General features: G+C 48.4%; 1 protein-coding gene across 1 annotated transcript in view; it reads left to right on the top strand.

Moving 5' to 3' along the window:
* Positions 1–16297, top strand: part of Dnai7 (dynein axonemal intermediate chain 7) — a 39335-nt gene that overhangs the window by 12338 nt on the left and 10700 nt on the right. The window contains exons 5-9 of the mRNA XM_060384475.1: positions 370–471; positions 6372–6509; positions 7752–7898; positions 8744–8847; positions 10063–10444. Coding sequence (XP_060240458.1) covers positions 370–471; positions 6372–6509; positions 7752–7898; positions 8744–8847; positions 10063–10444 — 873 coding nt within the window. The remainder of the gene's footprint in view (positions 1–369; positions 472–6371; positions 6510–7751; positions 7899–8743; positions 8848–10062; positions 10445–16297) is intronic.

The following is a 16297-nucleotide window of genomic DNA, read 5'->3' as shown; positions in this document are numbered from 1 at the left end:
ACTGCCGTCTTCCCGTTGCATCACACGAAGCATAAAAGGTTGGATTCTTGGGGTTAGGACTTGGCGGGTGAATACTGCCCTCTGCTCATCAGGATGTTCTTGTGTACAGCCCATGCCCAGCTAGTGCAGTATGGGACCATTGCTCTGCTTCACACTAATTGACACCTCGAGTCGGATCAATTCCACAGAGCACAGCGGCAAATCGTGTCTCACAGTGTAAGAGCCCACTTGGAAGCTACATCTCAGTATTAGCAGTTGCATCCAACCTAACAACTGTGTATATTGGAACTCTATGTTCAGTCACATGAATTTTAAATACTCCCGTGAAAGACACGAAAGGGCACTCAATGTAGCCCTTGTCTGTGGCAGGATCTAGAAAGAAGAAAACAAGAATTTGAAGAGCTTTCCTTCCTAGAGGACTGCTTTCCTGAAGCGGAGAAACTGAAACGGGAAACCAGAGCGCTGGCTCAGGTAAGGGCTGGCTGGGGTGAGGGCTGAAGGCTGGCTTGGGTGAAGGCTGGCTTGAGTGAGGTGCTTCCTTTCCTCTCTGTAGCTCATACTTCTGGGATCATGAGGGAACTATAGTCTGGTACTAATTTTTATCTTGGGAAACTTTATTAAGAAAAAATTTCAGCTGGTATGGTGGCTTAGTGGTAAAAGCGTGCGCTGTTCTTGGAGAGAACTGAGCCCAGTTCCTAGCGTCCACTATCACAGGCTCACAATCACCTGTTACTGCAGCTCCAGGGGCTTCTTTTGTCCTCTTCCGGGCTCTGAACACACTGCATCCACAGAAAGACATAAATACAAATAAATCCAAAAATCCCTTATTTGATAGTATACTGTTCAGGCAAAATACATTGATGCGCTTGAAGAAAGCGGCTAGTGAAGGGACACTTGGACTGTTTGTGCCCCTTCACTCTTCATTCTTGGAATCTTAGCAGCTCATTTTAGTGGGCTTCAGTGTACTCCACTTTACATATATGTAACTGAGAGGTGTGTGCGAGCCCTGCCTCAGACAGATCTCTCGGCACCATTTTCTCGGTGGGTGGGGCTTACGTCATGTCTGAGCTACATTCGAAGGAGCAGCTTATATCGTATCTGAGCTGTTTCAGCAGCTCTCAAAGCATCTTAAGCTGTTCATTAACACATCTGTGTGTCGTTCCCCCAGCTGTGATTGTTATGACACGTTTAAAAATATACCATGTATGTGACAGATTTAATATGAAAGATATTTATCTGGGGGAAGGGAAGCAGAAGAGAGTTAGGACCTGAGTGAGCTGTGGGGAGAGAGAGAAAGGGATGGGGGGAGGATGCCTTGACAGAGAAAGAGAGAGAATGGAGAGGAGCGTGAGGGAGAGAGAAACATAGAGATAGAGAGAGTGTGGCAGACCAGTTATAGCTGAAGTCCGTGGCCCAGATGATGTCATAGGACCAGGTACGGACATAGGACGTTGTCAGGACCCTGAAGGTCCCTAAGGGCAGGCCAGCTGAATTGCCTGCACAACATAACAGTGATATTGAATGTCTCTACTGTCACTGTTTGGGTGAATCTCTGAAAGGTGAGAAACTTTAGTGGTACAGATTTGTGCCCCCAGCCTAGCAGTCGTCAGCACCCCACATTCTGTCAGGCTCCCTGAGACACAAAAGTATTTAAGTCATCCAGTGAACAGCCCAGTGCCCTCTAAGCACCCCTGTGAGAGCACAGTGCCACTTCCAGTCACACTGTCATGACAGCCTGGCGAGGAAGCCAAGCCGAAAGCCAGGGTAGGCTGAAGGACCGCCTGTCACCACACTGAGGCTGCAGAAGTGTCCTGGAAGGAACTAAAGTCCATGATAAGGAAGTGAGTCAACCCTTATTACCAACACAGAAAAAGCCCAGCCCAGCCCACCACTCTAAACAAGGTCTAACCCAGACCAAGCCGGCCCACCACTCTAAACCAAGGCCTAACACAGAGCAGCCCACCCCCCCCAAACCAGGGCCTAACACAGAGCAGCCCACCACTGCAAACCAAGGCCTAATGCAGAACAGCCCACCACTGTAAACCAGGGCCTAACACAGAGCAGCCTACCACTGTAAACCAGGGCCTAACACAGAGCAGCCCACCACTGCAAACCAAGGCCTAATGCAGAGCAGCCCACCACCTGTAAACCAGGGCCTAACACAGAGCAGCCCACCACTGTAAACCAGGGCCTAATGCAGAGCAGCCCACCACTGTAAACCAGGGCCTAACAAAGAGCAGCCCACCACTATAAACCAGGGCCTAACACAGGGCAGCCCACCACTGCAAACCAGGGCCTAACCTAGAAGAGCCGGCCCACCATTGTAAACCAGGGTCTAACCTAGAAGAGTCGGCCCACCATTGTAAACCAGGGTCTAACACAGAGCAGCCCACCATTGTAAACCAGGGTCTAACCTAGAAGAGTCGGCCCACCACTGTAAACCAGGGCCTAACACAGAGCAGCCCACCACTGTAAACCAGGGCCTAACGCAGAGCAGCCCACCACTGTAAACCAGGGCCTAGCGCAGAGCAAGGCTAGACCACTTGAATGTGAAGCTCAGGAGGAGCAGGAGCTGCAGAAACAGTCTGCAGCCAGTAGAGGCTGACTCATGGCATTCTTGACTTCATAGAGTACATGTGCATTAAACATAAAGTTTGTGGGAAGCAAATCCTCAGATTTGGTCTGCATCCATGCACTCAGGAAGCCAGCATGGAGTTTCGCTCCAGGAGCAGCTCTGGCTGGCTCCTGAGGCCCTGCAGCCAGTGAGCTGCTGAAGGCTGGGAGCAGTGAGTGCCCCTGGGCTATAGCTGGCAGGCACTCCACGTCTCTGCATACAGTGTTCTGGTAGATATGAGGTCATGCAGCCGCATCCCGAGAGCCGTGAAGGGAGCGTGGAGGAGGTGGAGCGGTGCCACCAGGCGCTGTGAGGAGAGAGCTTCCTCCTGCTCGTAGCTCCAGAGAAGTGAGGTGGAGAGGCCTCTGGTCAGCTGTGTTTGCTGGCTCTGGGTTAGAGCTAGAGGCAGGCTCCAGGCTGGTTGGGTAAGCAGCAAGCTGCTGGCAAGCACCGTGGCTCTGTGTGGACTGAGGCCGGACCATCCGCTGGATGTGGGAGGGACCACTGTGGTAAGGAGGCGGTCCCAAAGAGTTTAAGGCTGCTTATGTACACAGTGATGGCAGGAAGATGGCAAGGAACTGACTCACGCATTTCATTGCAAATTACGGTTTCAGCACTAATAAAAGGCGATAAAATCAGAAGTAGTAATCCCATATACAAGGAAAACATATTGTGGGTGTATGAAGCTAGAGGGAATGAAAGATGATCTTAAAGAAGAGGGTTTCTTTTTTCTTCTTGATCTGAAGTTGAATGGCTGTGACACAGAAGATAAGCATACAGGGTAGAAACCACTCAAGTTCTAGTGCTGGCTTTTAACGTTGAGACTGTCCAGGCAGACCCCTCGACCCCTACAGTCAAGCACTGAGGTGCCTGTCTGCCAGCCTAGCACTGGTGGCCAGGGCAACAGGATCTCGAGCTCCAGACTAATTTTGGGACCTTGTCTCAAAAACAAAACAACAGCAAGAGTCAGAAGGGCCAACCCCTACATCTGGGAAAGGCATGCCAGGCTAATGAGGCTTATTTGTCCTGTTAAATTATATAGCCAGTATTGTCATATAAGCAATGTTAAGCCTTTGAGTTAATGACTATATCATTATGTTTTTCAAAAATTATACAGTATTCACTGAAATCTGAGTCCTGCTGAAATGCTATCAGTACCACTCAAAATTCTAGTTCTCTTCCAGTGTGCACAGTAGAAAGAACTGCGTTTATCTGCAGATAGCCTGGTAGTACAGGGCTTGCCTGTTAACAGTATGAGCCCTAAGGCTCGACCACCACAAAAAGGAAGGGGAGGGAAGGAGAGAGAGTGAGTATGAACCCAGCTGTCATGTGAGGAGTGATTTGATTGTTCTAAAGAATTCCCACCAGATCCCCAAGGCCAGCCACGCTGTCTCCTCAAACAGTTAATTTCTCTGTGTTGACATGCTTCCTGTTGAAGACTCAAGGCAAAACCCCTGACCAGTGCACAACTACATGTAACCCCAGGATTACCCCAAGTGTGTTCTGGTAACAACCCCTGGACCCCTCACAGAGAATCGGATGCTTATGAGACAGCTGGTCCAACATCAGGCAGAACAGGAGCTGGCTGATGGCCACGGGGATTTAACCTGTTTTCCTGCTAGGTCAGCTAGGTGCAGAGGCTGATGGGTAGATAGCTGATGAACTTGTTGGGACTAACCTCCACCACATGCCCAGCGCTGTCCTGTTTAACAAGATGTAGAACCAAAGCTACCTGTGGGGCTGTGTGGCCCCACGCGGGCACGGGCAGCTGCCTCATCTTTTCTGAGCCATCAGTCTTCTGTCATTCAGAGCTTTGTGTGTAATTCATCATGAATTAGGGACGGTGTCGCAGATTCTCGAAAAATAGTGATGAGGTGAGAGTCCCAGGAGGCTGTGGTTTATGGCCAGGTGATGGTTTGTCAGGCCTGTCATCCCGAGAGGACAGAGATGCAGTGGCCTGTCTCTACGGCTGATGGCAGGCAGCCTGTCTGCACAAAGGGTAACGACGAGTGAGAGAGGATGAGAACCTCCTTGCATGCTGTTCTCACAGTTTCCACGCAGGAAAACTGATGTTACAGCAGCAGTGATAATGCTCTTCTGAAGTGTCCCCGCTGTGGGGCATTCCTGGAGAGATTCCCAACAACACACTGCACTGATTTATTTACAATGGGACCGTTGAAGAAGGTGTTAAATACAGTGGCCCGGGCCTGTCACCCTCGCTCCTCTCACAAAGATGAAGGCTGGGCAGCGCTGTCGGTTAGATTGCCTCATCAGTAATGCTATTGAGGTTGAAAAGGACAAACTCCAGCTTTGAAGATAGCCTGACTGTGGGTGAAGTCCCCCCACAACCCCACGTGCAGCAGACAGGAGCCACCACTGCAGCAAAGATGACTCTTGAACATTTACTTTGATATGTATGAGTGTGTCTGTGTATGTGCATAAGTGTGTATAGATTCGTACCACATAAGTGCAGCTTTGACACTGGGAGGTCAAAGAATCCATGTGATTCATTTCTGGTAGATTTTGGGAACAAATACGCAATCTCCCTCAAGTATGCCTGTACTGAGGAAATGACCCTGAATTAGAATGTGTAAGTGCAGGGGTTGGAGGTCAGTTCAGTGGTTAGAGACACTTGCCCTGTAATCATAAGCACCAGAGCTTGGACCCTACAAGGACAGCATCCTCTGCAAACACACATGATGCCAGCTCAGGGAGGAGGCAGAGCACAGAGGACACCAGGATTCCCAGCCCGTCTCCCGCAGCATGATGCTAGATTCAGGGAGAGACCCTACTCGGAAGAAAGGCAAAGAGTGGTAATGATACCTGCTGCCCTCTTTAGCCACTGTTTGTGGACACAGACACAGACACACACACACACACACACACACACACACACACACACACAATATTTAGTAAATAAATAAAATATAAAAATTTAATTTAACCAGAATTTAGTTTAACCAGAAATTATAACTTTGGCAACAATGCAACTGTTAGAAGGCCAGTGGGAAACTGAGCCTTAAACAGGACATTTAGAGTTTAAGAAGTGAAGTGTGATGGCGTGCACGTTTATGTGACAACGTTGTGAAGCGACCCTCAAACACCAGTGGCAGCTGCGAAGGGAAGGAGAAAGTGCGAGCCTTGGCTTCACAGGTGGGCTCTGACCAGACAAAAGTGAACCGCTCACACGACCTCACAACAAATACACGAAAGTAAGCAGACTCCGTGTCATGCTGAACTTGGAGACTGGAAATTACTGAGGTGGAAAGGATTCTGCTGGGCTAGGAGTGTGGGGCACGCCTTTAGTCACAGCATCTCTGAGGCCAAGGCCAGCCTGGTCCACACGGGGAGTTCGGTGCCATCCAGGACTACGGAGACTGCAACTCTCAAAAGCAGGAACGGGTGTGTGTGGAGGGGAAGAGGGTGTGTAGCTGGTCATGTATTTTATATATTGCTGGTCGCTTCAGCTGGTCATTTTATATATTACTGGTTGATACAATCCATAGTTTTTGTGCAAACTGTGGCAATTACTTTGAGGTTTCAGACATCCAAAAAAGCAATTTAGGGCCTGGTGAGATGGCTCAGAGGGTAAGTGTGCCTGCCGCCAGGCCTGGTGACCTGAGTTCAATCCCTGGGCCCACAGACTGGCTCCTGAGGGTATCCCCTGCCCTCTGTGTGCACAAGGCAGAATAGACATGTCCCCTCCCCTGTGAAAACCCTCTTTGGCTATGTGACCCTCACGCGTTTGTCTCTCCAGTGGAAGCACTATATCCTGTGTGACGGGAGCCCTGACCCCTCCATAGCCCAGGAAATAAACACATTCATCAGCCTGTGGGAAGAGGAGACCAATGAGACCTTCGAGCAAGTGGTGGAGAAGAGCAAGCTGGTGCTGTCCGTAAGTACTCAGGAGTGGCCAACGCCAAGCTTGAGGCCACTCGCGGTGACCGTGACGGCCCTGAGCGCAGCCTGAGCTTCTCAGCCCCATGACCCATCTCACGGAGCAGAGCACGGACACTGAGCGCAAAAGAGCACTGCATGTGTTTAAGGAGCTGGCGTGGAGCCGTGCTGGAGGCTTCTTCCCAGCTGCATCTGTTGCTCTGGCTTGAGTTTTAAGTGTGCTCTGGTGAGTGCTGGGAGTTTTAAGAGTTGGGTTCTAGTGGGAGGAAATGAGATCAATAGAGTATGTTCTTAAGGGTGATGCAGGGATCCTCTTAGGCTTGGCACTACTCTGCTCTGCCCTTCCCTCCCCCTTCTCTCCCTCCTCACCTTTTCAGTGTATGGGCTAATGGCTCTCCCTTAATCGCTCTCCCCGAGACTGTTTGATGTACGTCATTGTGCTCAGATTTACCTTCTTAGGCCCTGTGTTAAGAGTTTGATCCCACATGTGTCAACATGCCTTCCAAGAATTGCCAAGGTTACCTGTGCTGCCAAGCAACCAACTTTAAATTGGGTTTGCAAACTTTCTTCTCGGATGAGATATTCTGGCATAATGGCTCACCAAACATAGAAAACGGGTCCTTACACCCGTTACAGCTAGATGAAGAAATACCCAGGGTACAATATGTGAGGAAGGCGGGGATGGTCTCCTGTGTTCTCTGCGTGTTCTGCATGCTGGGCAGCCTGATGTGTTCACCAACTAGAAGGTTCTCTGAACCCTGTCATTAAGGGGGTGTTAAGGAAGCATCATGGTGTATGCAGGGTGAGGCATCCCTCAGGCTGAGGAGAGCAGTGGCCACCCCCACCCCCACCCCCACCATCACCTGTTACTTCGATGCCCTCCTGTCCTCCGAGGCACCTCACTAGCGTAAGCTCACACACGGCTGAGGTTGACTTACTACAGAAGCAGTTTCTTCCACCCCGGCCCACAGTCTTGTTAAAGAGCCGCAGAGGATCAACTGAGATGCTGTCAGCTGCTCTCAGCTGCTGATGAACAGTGCTGAGCTGGCTGCTGACAGCTTTGTGTCCAAGGGGTCGGGCGTGTCCATGGGAATTCCTTGCAAGAAATTTTTCTTTTTCTCTGTGACCTTAAGTTACAGAAGATGGGAACAGATGTCTTTTGATCTAAAGTGACAGGCCATCCCTTTCCACGTCCCTTTGCTTTTTCCAGTTGTGTGATGTAATACTCTTTCCATTTCAGTTGATTAAGAAGCTAAAGTTAATTTTGCTGGAAACCCCAGCGAGCGACCTGGACAAAAGGACTGTCACACAGCACCAGCAGTCTATCCTGCGCCTGCAGGAGCTCCTCAGCCTGAAGGTGGACGTGGCCACAGAGCTGCTTCTCCGAGTATGGGCAGCACCTCTCCTCCAGCAGCCGTTAGCAGGCCATTAGCAGGCGGCCATGTCCTACGGCAGCGCCGTTAGCAGGCGGCCATACCATGGTCTGCCGACCTCTCTAAAAGCCTTCAAACAGTCCGGGACAATGTAGGAGCTGTGCTGGCGTGATTTAACAGCTGTTGATATTTTTTTTCTGAAGGGATAAAACATTATCAGCCAAAAGCTCATTTTCCTTATATTTGCCCAAAGTTTACTTTTAGAAAGTAATATGAGAGCTCCCTTGTAGATAATGTAGCTCATATAGATATCAATTACATCCTGTTTTTCTCCAATTTTTATTTTGGAAGCATTTAAACATGAGATTTAAAAAGTGTTCCCATGTGTGCTCTATGGGAACAATGAATTTTCAGCTTTATCTATAATTTATAGATGAGCATCAACATTTTAAATGTTTTGTGATATTTTATTTTGTCTTATACCATTCAGAAGTTTGTGTGTTATGTAGTTTATTCCCAAATATTTCAGCAGTGATGATAAGATCCAAGTAACTGTCAGAACTCTCACCAGCTTCCGGCCTCTGCCTTGCTGACATTCCAGGAAACACCAGACACTGGCAGAGGTCCTGGGGACCCAAGCTTTGGTCCCCACACCCGGCAGTCCTTTAACCATTGAGCTGGCTTCTTGGCCTCTCAGATTTGTTTGTTTGTTTGTTTCCAGAAAGATTCTTTGCCATTTTGATTTAAACTTATTTTTACACAGATTATTCTTTTAATAGTCCAAGGAATCTGATAGTGATTGTGTGGATTTCCTAGGCTATAAGGGTGTCTGAGGCTCTTTTATGTCTTTCTCTTACAGCAAGCCAGCACCTTAGCGGATTTGGACAGTGGGAACATGGAAAAGATCATCCAGGATGAGAACATCACCCTGTATGTGTGGGCAAACCTCAAAAAGAATCCAAGGTACCGCCCTTGCCAGTTGTCCTGCCTATGCCACAGACAGCGGCAGATAGCAGCGCGGCTCGAAGCCTCATAATTAGTCCTGTAGGAGTCACTGTAACCAGTGTCTAGTACAGCCATGACTTCGCCTGGTCACATGCGTGTGCACATGTGCACATGTAGAAAAAACACCTGTGTACATAGGAAATAAATAAATAAAACTTTCAAAAATTTTAGGTGACCTCTCGCCCACCTCATCCCCTGCCAAAACTGCCCTTGAACTGGCGATTCTCCTGTTCAGTTACCCCAGTGCTGCAGGGTCACAGGTGTATGACGTCAGGTCTGGCTCTGAGCTTCTTTCTTAACATTTCGTAAAAGAAGGGAACAAAATATTTTCCCACTTATATTTTCTACAAAATGCTGTGGTTTCTAGTGACTTCAAGAAAATGTATCAGCTTTTTTTGTTGTGAGAATTCAACAAAACATAGAAGGAAATTCATCTGTAGGAGAGAGGACGCTGGCATGCTTTCCTGCCTAAGGTAGCATGCTTTTCTGCACACGCTGGCAAGCTTTCCTGCAGCGGGCACAGGCAGGTCTGACAGGGGAGGGCTGCAAGGATCAACAGTGCTGACTGGCTGAGTGCCCAGATGATATCAGTGAATGGCAGGCACTGAGAGAAGTCTGCAGTGGGTATGTTTGGAGAATCATCAGCGATAGGCCAGTATTTTCAGTGACATAACCATGACATATGTTCACACACATGGAAGGGTCATTTGGACCCTCTTAGAGTTCATTCAGGGAGGCCTCTTCCTCTTCCTTCTCACTAGGAAAACCAAAACTCATGCTGAATCCCCAATAAAGCAAGCAGTAACTGAAGCTGTAGAATGACCAGGAAAAAGGTCTCAGTAGAGCGTGAGAGGCTCCCAGGAGAGACAGAAGCGTGGGTGGGCTGGACTGAGCGTGAGAGGCTCCCAGGAGAGACAGAAGGGTGGGTCTGGAACCCGGGAGTGTTCTGAGAAACACTGGGTCCCAGTGCTGCGGGTAAGGTGAGCACAGGACACAAGATCATTGAAACAGACTCCCTGCAGTGTGAGTGTGCAGTGTGAGTGTGCAGTGGGGGCGTTGATGTGAGTGTGTGGTGTGGGTGTGTGGTGTGAGAGTGTGGTGTGAGTGTGTGGTGTGAGATCCAGATCATCTCCAGGCTCATCCTCTTCGTTTCCACCAATTAATTACTGGCAGGTACCGAACTGTGAAATTCTCTGGAACAGAAATTGGGTTTGAAATCCCAAGGATACTGGCTGCAAGTAACATTGCCCTTCGGCTCCTGCACACGCGCTATGATCATGTCACCCCCTTGTGCCCCACTGCCTTCGCTGAGGAAGCAGAACAAGTCCTCGAGGTTACGGAGCATCTCGAAAAAAAAGAGAGTACAGAAAAGGCCGTCACTGAAGAGAAAGAGAAAGCCGAAGAGAAAGAGAAAGCTGAAGAGAAAGAAAAAGCTGAAGAGAAAGCTTCTGACGAAGAAGAGCCTCCTGAGATCATAGAAGAGCAAGAGTTCAGCATAATCCAAGAGGAGGAGCCCAAATTTGAGGAGACTCCAGAGCTCACTGAAGAACAAAAGGTAGGATACTCATCTGTCTGTCTGCCTGGCTGCCTGTGGCAGCATCTCATACTGCATAGCAGGCTAGGTAGCCCACGCTTGCCTCAAATTTACAGCAATTCTCCTGCCTCTGCCTCTCAAGGGCTGGGACTGCAGGCATGAGTCACTCACCTCAGGCTGACATCTTGTAAGAGTGTCTGTTTTGCTCTGTGCACTAGAAATTAGCAGCAGAGAACACCGGAAGTATTCTGAAGACTTATCCTGAGCAAAAAGAAACCATTTGAAGCCCCTGTGTTGCCGGTGCCCTGGTTTCTAGTGTGTCTCTCTCCCCTCTGTTCAGTCAGTGCGCATAGGCACCGCAGCCACAGCCTCGAGGTTCTGCAGCTTTGTGTTCCACTGGCTGCTGCGAAGTCTGGAGGCCGGGGTGTGAGGAGGCCGGGGTGTGAGGAGGCCGGGGTGTGAGGAGGCCGGGGTGTGAGGAGGCCGGGGTGTGAGGAGGCCGGGGTGTGAGGAGGCCGGGGTGTGGAGCAGTCGCTGGCCTCGTCAGCACCTTTGGCAGCTGGCCCTTGAATAGAAATGGGCAGCAACTGCTCGTGCAAACTGGAGGGGTCTGTTTTCTGCTTTCCCCCCCACTGGCTTTCTAAGATTTGTTTTTGAAACCTGGTCTCACTATGTATCCCTCATTGGCTCTGAACCAGCTCTGTAGACCAGGCAGGCCTCTAACTCACAGAGATCTCTGCTTGTTTCTGCCTTCCAAGTGCTGTAATTAAAGGTGTGCACCAGCAGGCACGGGTAAGTGGTTACCTTAACTGTGTCTCTTGGGAATAAGGAAGAGAGTGATAAATCAGGACATCCAGAAGCTAGCTCTGCCCAGAGGACCTGCACACCCTATTACAAATTACAGCAATCCTGTCTGCGGTTGGCCTCTGCATATCTTCCAGCTGTCGAGATCGTCATGGTGCATGCTATATCAGAACAGCTTTTGGTGTGAACAGCTCTTTCTCAGCTCAAACCCACTTTGTCTGCCATTGCCCACTAGAGTTTTGGGGAACTTCAAAACCTCAGCCTGAGCACATAAGACAAGAAGTATATTGATCTTATCCATTTATTTTCTTTAAGTGTGGAAAGAGTTAAGGAATAGACACTATGTGAATTTGAAATAAAAATGTCATTTGGGCCCTGAATGGCTCGGTGGACAGAGGTACCTGCAGGCCTAAGTTGCTCCACAGGGCATTACACTAACTTAAAATCTGCAAAACAATAATTGGAAGCTATGTCACCTGAGCCATGGCTGGATTTTACAAAGCTAAAGCATTCTGTCTCATATGTACAACTCAGTCAAGGTGGCCTCATGGACTCATTATTGGTCGTTCTATCCATTTGGGTAATTTAAAAAACAGTTTCAATAAAAGATTTTGCATTTAGTTTTAGTTATGCATGTACCTTCGGGTACTTGAGCACAGTACCAAAGGAGGCCAGAGGAGGATTGCAAGAACCCCAGGAGCTGAAGTTACTGATGATTTTGAGTTGCTTCACTAAGGTTCTGGGAAACAGCTCAGATCCTCTGGAGGAACAGCAAGTGCTCTTACCTGCTCTGAGCCATCTCCAGCCCTGGGATGATTTTATGTTAAAAGCTTAAACCTATGAATGCATAAACACACTAACAGGACTGTGTGGTGGGCATTCACACTGGTTTCAGCAGACGGTTGCTTTACTCTCTGAACTTGAAGGACCAAGCTTAGAGACCCTGGACCCTAAGTCTGAATGGCCATGGAGAGCATGGCTAAGCTTGTCTGCCTTTGTTAGTTTACTGTTCAGTGCTGCACTGGGCAGTTTCTCTTTGCTGTGATGATTGAAGAAGCATGAAGATTCCAAATGGCATCCTGCAGCATACCCGAGACGATAGTCAGAACCCTGAAGCAGGAAGCTCCAAGGAGCTTCCTAAGCTTCCCCAAAGCGTGAGGCTGGAATTGCTTTACACCGATTCCTGGCACAGTCTGATCAGCATGAAGATGAGAGATGGGCATTTCCAGGAGACACCCTCTCAACACATTGGGCACATGGTACTGCCGTACCTCCAGCCTCCAGTACATGACATGGTGAGGAGGAAATGTGTAGGATGTCCACAGGCAGTGCCACGGACCAGCCCAGTCAGATTCCCTGTGTCCGTGGGGAACAAGGCTCTGGACAGGAAGACATGGTTTCGGCGATGAATTGACAGACAGAGACACCTTGATGATTTTGGCTCTGCTGTAATTTTACTGAAGTCAAGCTGATAATTTTATAGTGATTTCACAAAAAGGCACCTTAAAGTTGGCATACTTCCCAGAACATTTAGACTTTTACCAAGAATACAAAGTTTACATTTTAACATAGGGGAGTGCCCACAAAAAATCTTGGCCTGAAAACTTTTGATCAAAGCAGACAAAGGGAAAGAAACCTCAAATGCAGTTTCATTATTGCTAACCAATGAAGAGGAAAGTCAGGAGCTAAGTCAGATGCCTGCCAAAGTCTAAACACACCTTTGTCAACCATCCTCCCATATGTCCTGCTAAAGATTTATGATCTTCCCTAGGAACAAGACACTGAAGGGAGGGGTAAACTCGTGCCAGCTGTACTTCTCATGCTATTTTTTCTTAAGAAGGAGCCCATTATTTTTTCACTATTCTTATAATGCTTATTGATACTGAATCTGATTTATTACTTTTCTTAAGCTTATTTTTTTTTACATTTTATTCTTGTTAAAGCATTAAATAATTTACTAATGATAAATTTCTTTTTAAAGTTAGTTGTGCTATTTCAGGAGTCACAGAGAAAAATAAAAAAACTCATTAATCCAGCCCCACAACTGTAACTGAAAAAGCATAGAGACCCTAGACTGCGTCTTTTTGACTTAGGTGGTCGGGAAGACCTGCCAGTGGCCTCCAGGGAGCGAATTTCCGAAGAAAGCGTGTCTCCTGCCCTGTAGCACGATCTATTGATATGCTACACTGGCGACGCTGGAGTGGGGGTGGCAGGGCAGAGGTGCCCAGGCAGGATGGCGCTCAGAGCCTTTGATGGGGGGCTTGCTCCCTGGTGGATTAAGGGGACCAGGTTTCCGTTGAAGGCTCTCTAGAGCTGTGTCCTCCTCACGCTCCTTCTCTGCACCTCACACGCACTCCTTTCCTCGCCACCCGGACACTTGTACAGCCTTCTGCTCTCTCACTGTAAATCTCAGAGCTGTGAACAGTGCTCATGGCACAGCCTGGGTGTGGCTGTCTTAGAATGTCTTCTGTCCGACAACCTCGTTCAAGACTTTTGGATCCAGCCTCATTCGGAGTTTTGGGAACTGGGCAGGGTGAAGCCAGACCCTCTGCTGGGATGTAGCACAATCAGCTTCCCGCCCAGTTCCCAGGACCCCTCCTTCCCTCTGCAGCCTCAAGCTCTAACCGCTCTGAAAAGCTATACTCTCTACTGTCCTCTCAGTATCCTCAGCTTCCAAACGTCCACCAGAAGGGCCCACTGAGCTCTGCGTACAGATTTCTAGGCCTTCTCTGGCCTATAGATCCAGCCAGCTCCATACCCTCCCAGCCAAGTTCCAGAGCTGCTATCTCGAGGCCGAGCTGCTTACAGCCACTCCTTGCACTGTATTTTCTGTGCTTGTTTTCACTGCTGGGAGAAGATGCCAGACACAAACAACTTAAGGAGCTAGGGTTTGTTTCATCTCATAGTATGACTGGATAGATACAGTGCCTCCCGAAAAGGCGTGGGTACAGTGCATCCTGGAAGGTGTGGCATCAGGAGCCCCAGGCAGCTTCTGCAGCCAGGCAGCCAGGAGAGATGGAGTTTTAGTGCTCAGCTATCTTTTATTCTTTCCCTTTTTATTTAGGTTGAGACTCCAGCTGATCAACTCTGTGGTAAGGGTGGAGCTAGTCAAATTGACAGTGAAGATAAATGTAAATTTGAAATTAATTCTCTTACATTAAATGACATTGTAGGTTTCTTTTTCATGAGCTTATTAAGAAGTTGGCCACTATGCTGGATATGGCGCCATACACCTTTAATCCCAGCACTTGGGGGGCAGAGGCAGGTGGATCTCTGTGAGTTCAAAGCTAGCCTGGTGTACAATCTGAGTCCAGGACAGCCAGGGCTTGTTACACAGAGAAACCCTGTTTTGAAACAAAAAACAACAAACAAAGAAGTTGGCCACTAAAGGGCTCTTAAGAACATCTCTTGGTTTGAATGGCTTTTAAAATATTGTAGCTGTAGTCTAAATTGTTCATAGCATAACGTATTTAGAAAGGCCTAATTTGAGTGTGGCATAATTATGAGAAATTACTCAAAGTAGTGCATTCTAAATAGTGATTAGTTTCCAAAATATTTTATCACCCTGAGGAATAAGTACTTAGACAAGGGTCTTTGAATTGAAAGTTCAAGTTACAAAAGTGTCTCTTCAAGGAGCTTTGACCCGGAAATGTAGCCCAGTGGAAAGGTCGGCTGGCATGCGTGTGGCTTTGGGTTGAATCCCCACCCCCTTTAAAAGAAAAATTGAGCAAGCATGTAAGAGAGTTAAAGCCAATCGTGTGCCAACAATCCTGTTCATGAACGCACGCACACGCACACATGCATATACGCACACCATGCACACATACACACAGTGTACATGCAGGAGCACACATGCAAACATGCCAACTCTTGGGCAGGACCCGATATATGGAACTCAGCCTGATCTTGCTTTCCTTTGGTCATATGTGTGTTAGGTACTAGAGAGTGAACCTAAGATTCTGTATATGTGACCTCTGTGCTCTCCCGTGTATGTGACCTCTGTGCTCTCCCGTGTATGACCTCTGTGACCTCTGTGCTCTCCCGTGTATGACCTCTGTGCTCTCCCGTGTATGACCTCTGTGCTCTCCAGTGTGTGTGATCTCTGTGACCTCTGTGCTCTCCCGTGTGTGTGACCTCTGTGCTCTCCCGTGTATGTGACCTCTGTGCTCTCCTGTGTATGCGACCTCTGTGCTCTCCTGTGTAAGACCTCTGTGCTCTCCAGTGTGTGTGATCTCTGTGACCTCTGTGCTCTCCCGTGTGTGTGACCTCTGTGCTCTCCCATGTATGTGACCTCTGTGCTCTCCTGTGTATGTGACCTCTGTGCTCTCCCACTGAGTGATCTTGGGAGTTTGTTGCTTTGTTGTTTGTCTGAATTCAGTGTTTTGAAACAGGATCTCATGTAGCCCGGGCTAGCCTCAAATGGCTATGTAGCTCAGGATGACCTTGCACTTCTGATTCTTCTACCTTCACCACTGAGTGCTGGGATCACCCTGTGTTTTGCAGTGCTAGGGCTTGAACCCCTGTCCTCCTCCATGCTATGCAAGCACTTTTCCCCCCTGGGCTACCTCTCCAGGCCACTGTCTTGTCTCTAGTGAGCTTGTCACAGAGGGTGACAGTGAGCTGTGTTCTGGGTATATACTGATGCGTACTGAAGCGCCTGCGTGTGAGCTTAAGACACAACATAGATCACCAAACCAGCAGCTTAGAGGGTTTCCTGGGAATGCTGATATTTAGGGTAAGTGCTAGAAGATGCTGATGATGAGTGGGTTTGTTCTTTCGGTTTGGTTTTTGAGAAAGGACCTTACTCTGCTCCAGGGTGGCTGGCATGCAACTTACAGAAATCCACCTGCCTCTCTCTCGCTAGTGCTAGGATTAAAGGCATGCACCTCCACACCAACTTTGATGTTAGATTTTTTAATGGGTTAACTTCATGGATTTCAAGTTATCTGATATAGTACCAAAACTTGCCCAAATTTCTAGGCTGTTCCATGGACGGACATCTACCTTTTTCAAATAGAGAGTAATTTCCAAGGATGAGGCGGCCGGTGCTCACAGCTTCCTGCTTTGTTA

This window comes from Meriones unguiculatus, chromosome 5 (assembly GCF_030254825.1).
Source record: "Meriones unguiculatus strain TT.TT164.6M chromosome 5, Bangor_MerUng_6.1, whole genome shotgun sequence".
Taxonomy (NCBI): Eukaryota; Metazoa; Chordata; class Mammalia; order Rodentia; family Muridae; genus Meriones; species Meriones unguiculatus.
The sequence above is the reverse complement of the archived record's forward strand: the minus strand, read 5'-3'. Positions and strand labels throughout refer to the sequence as shown.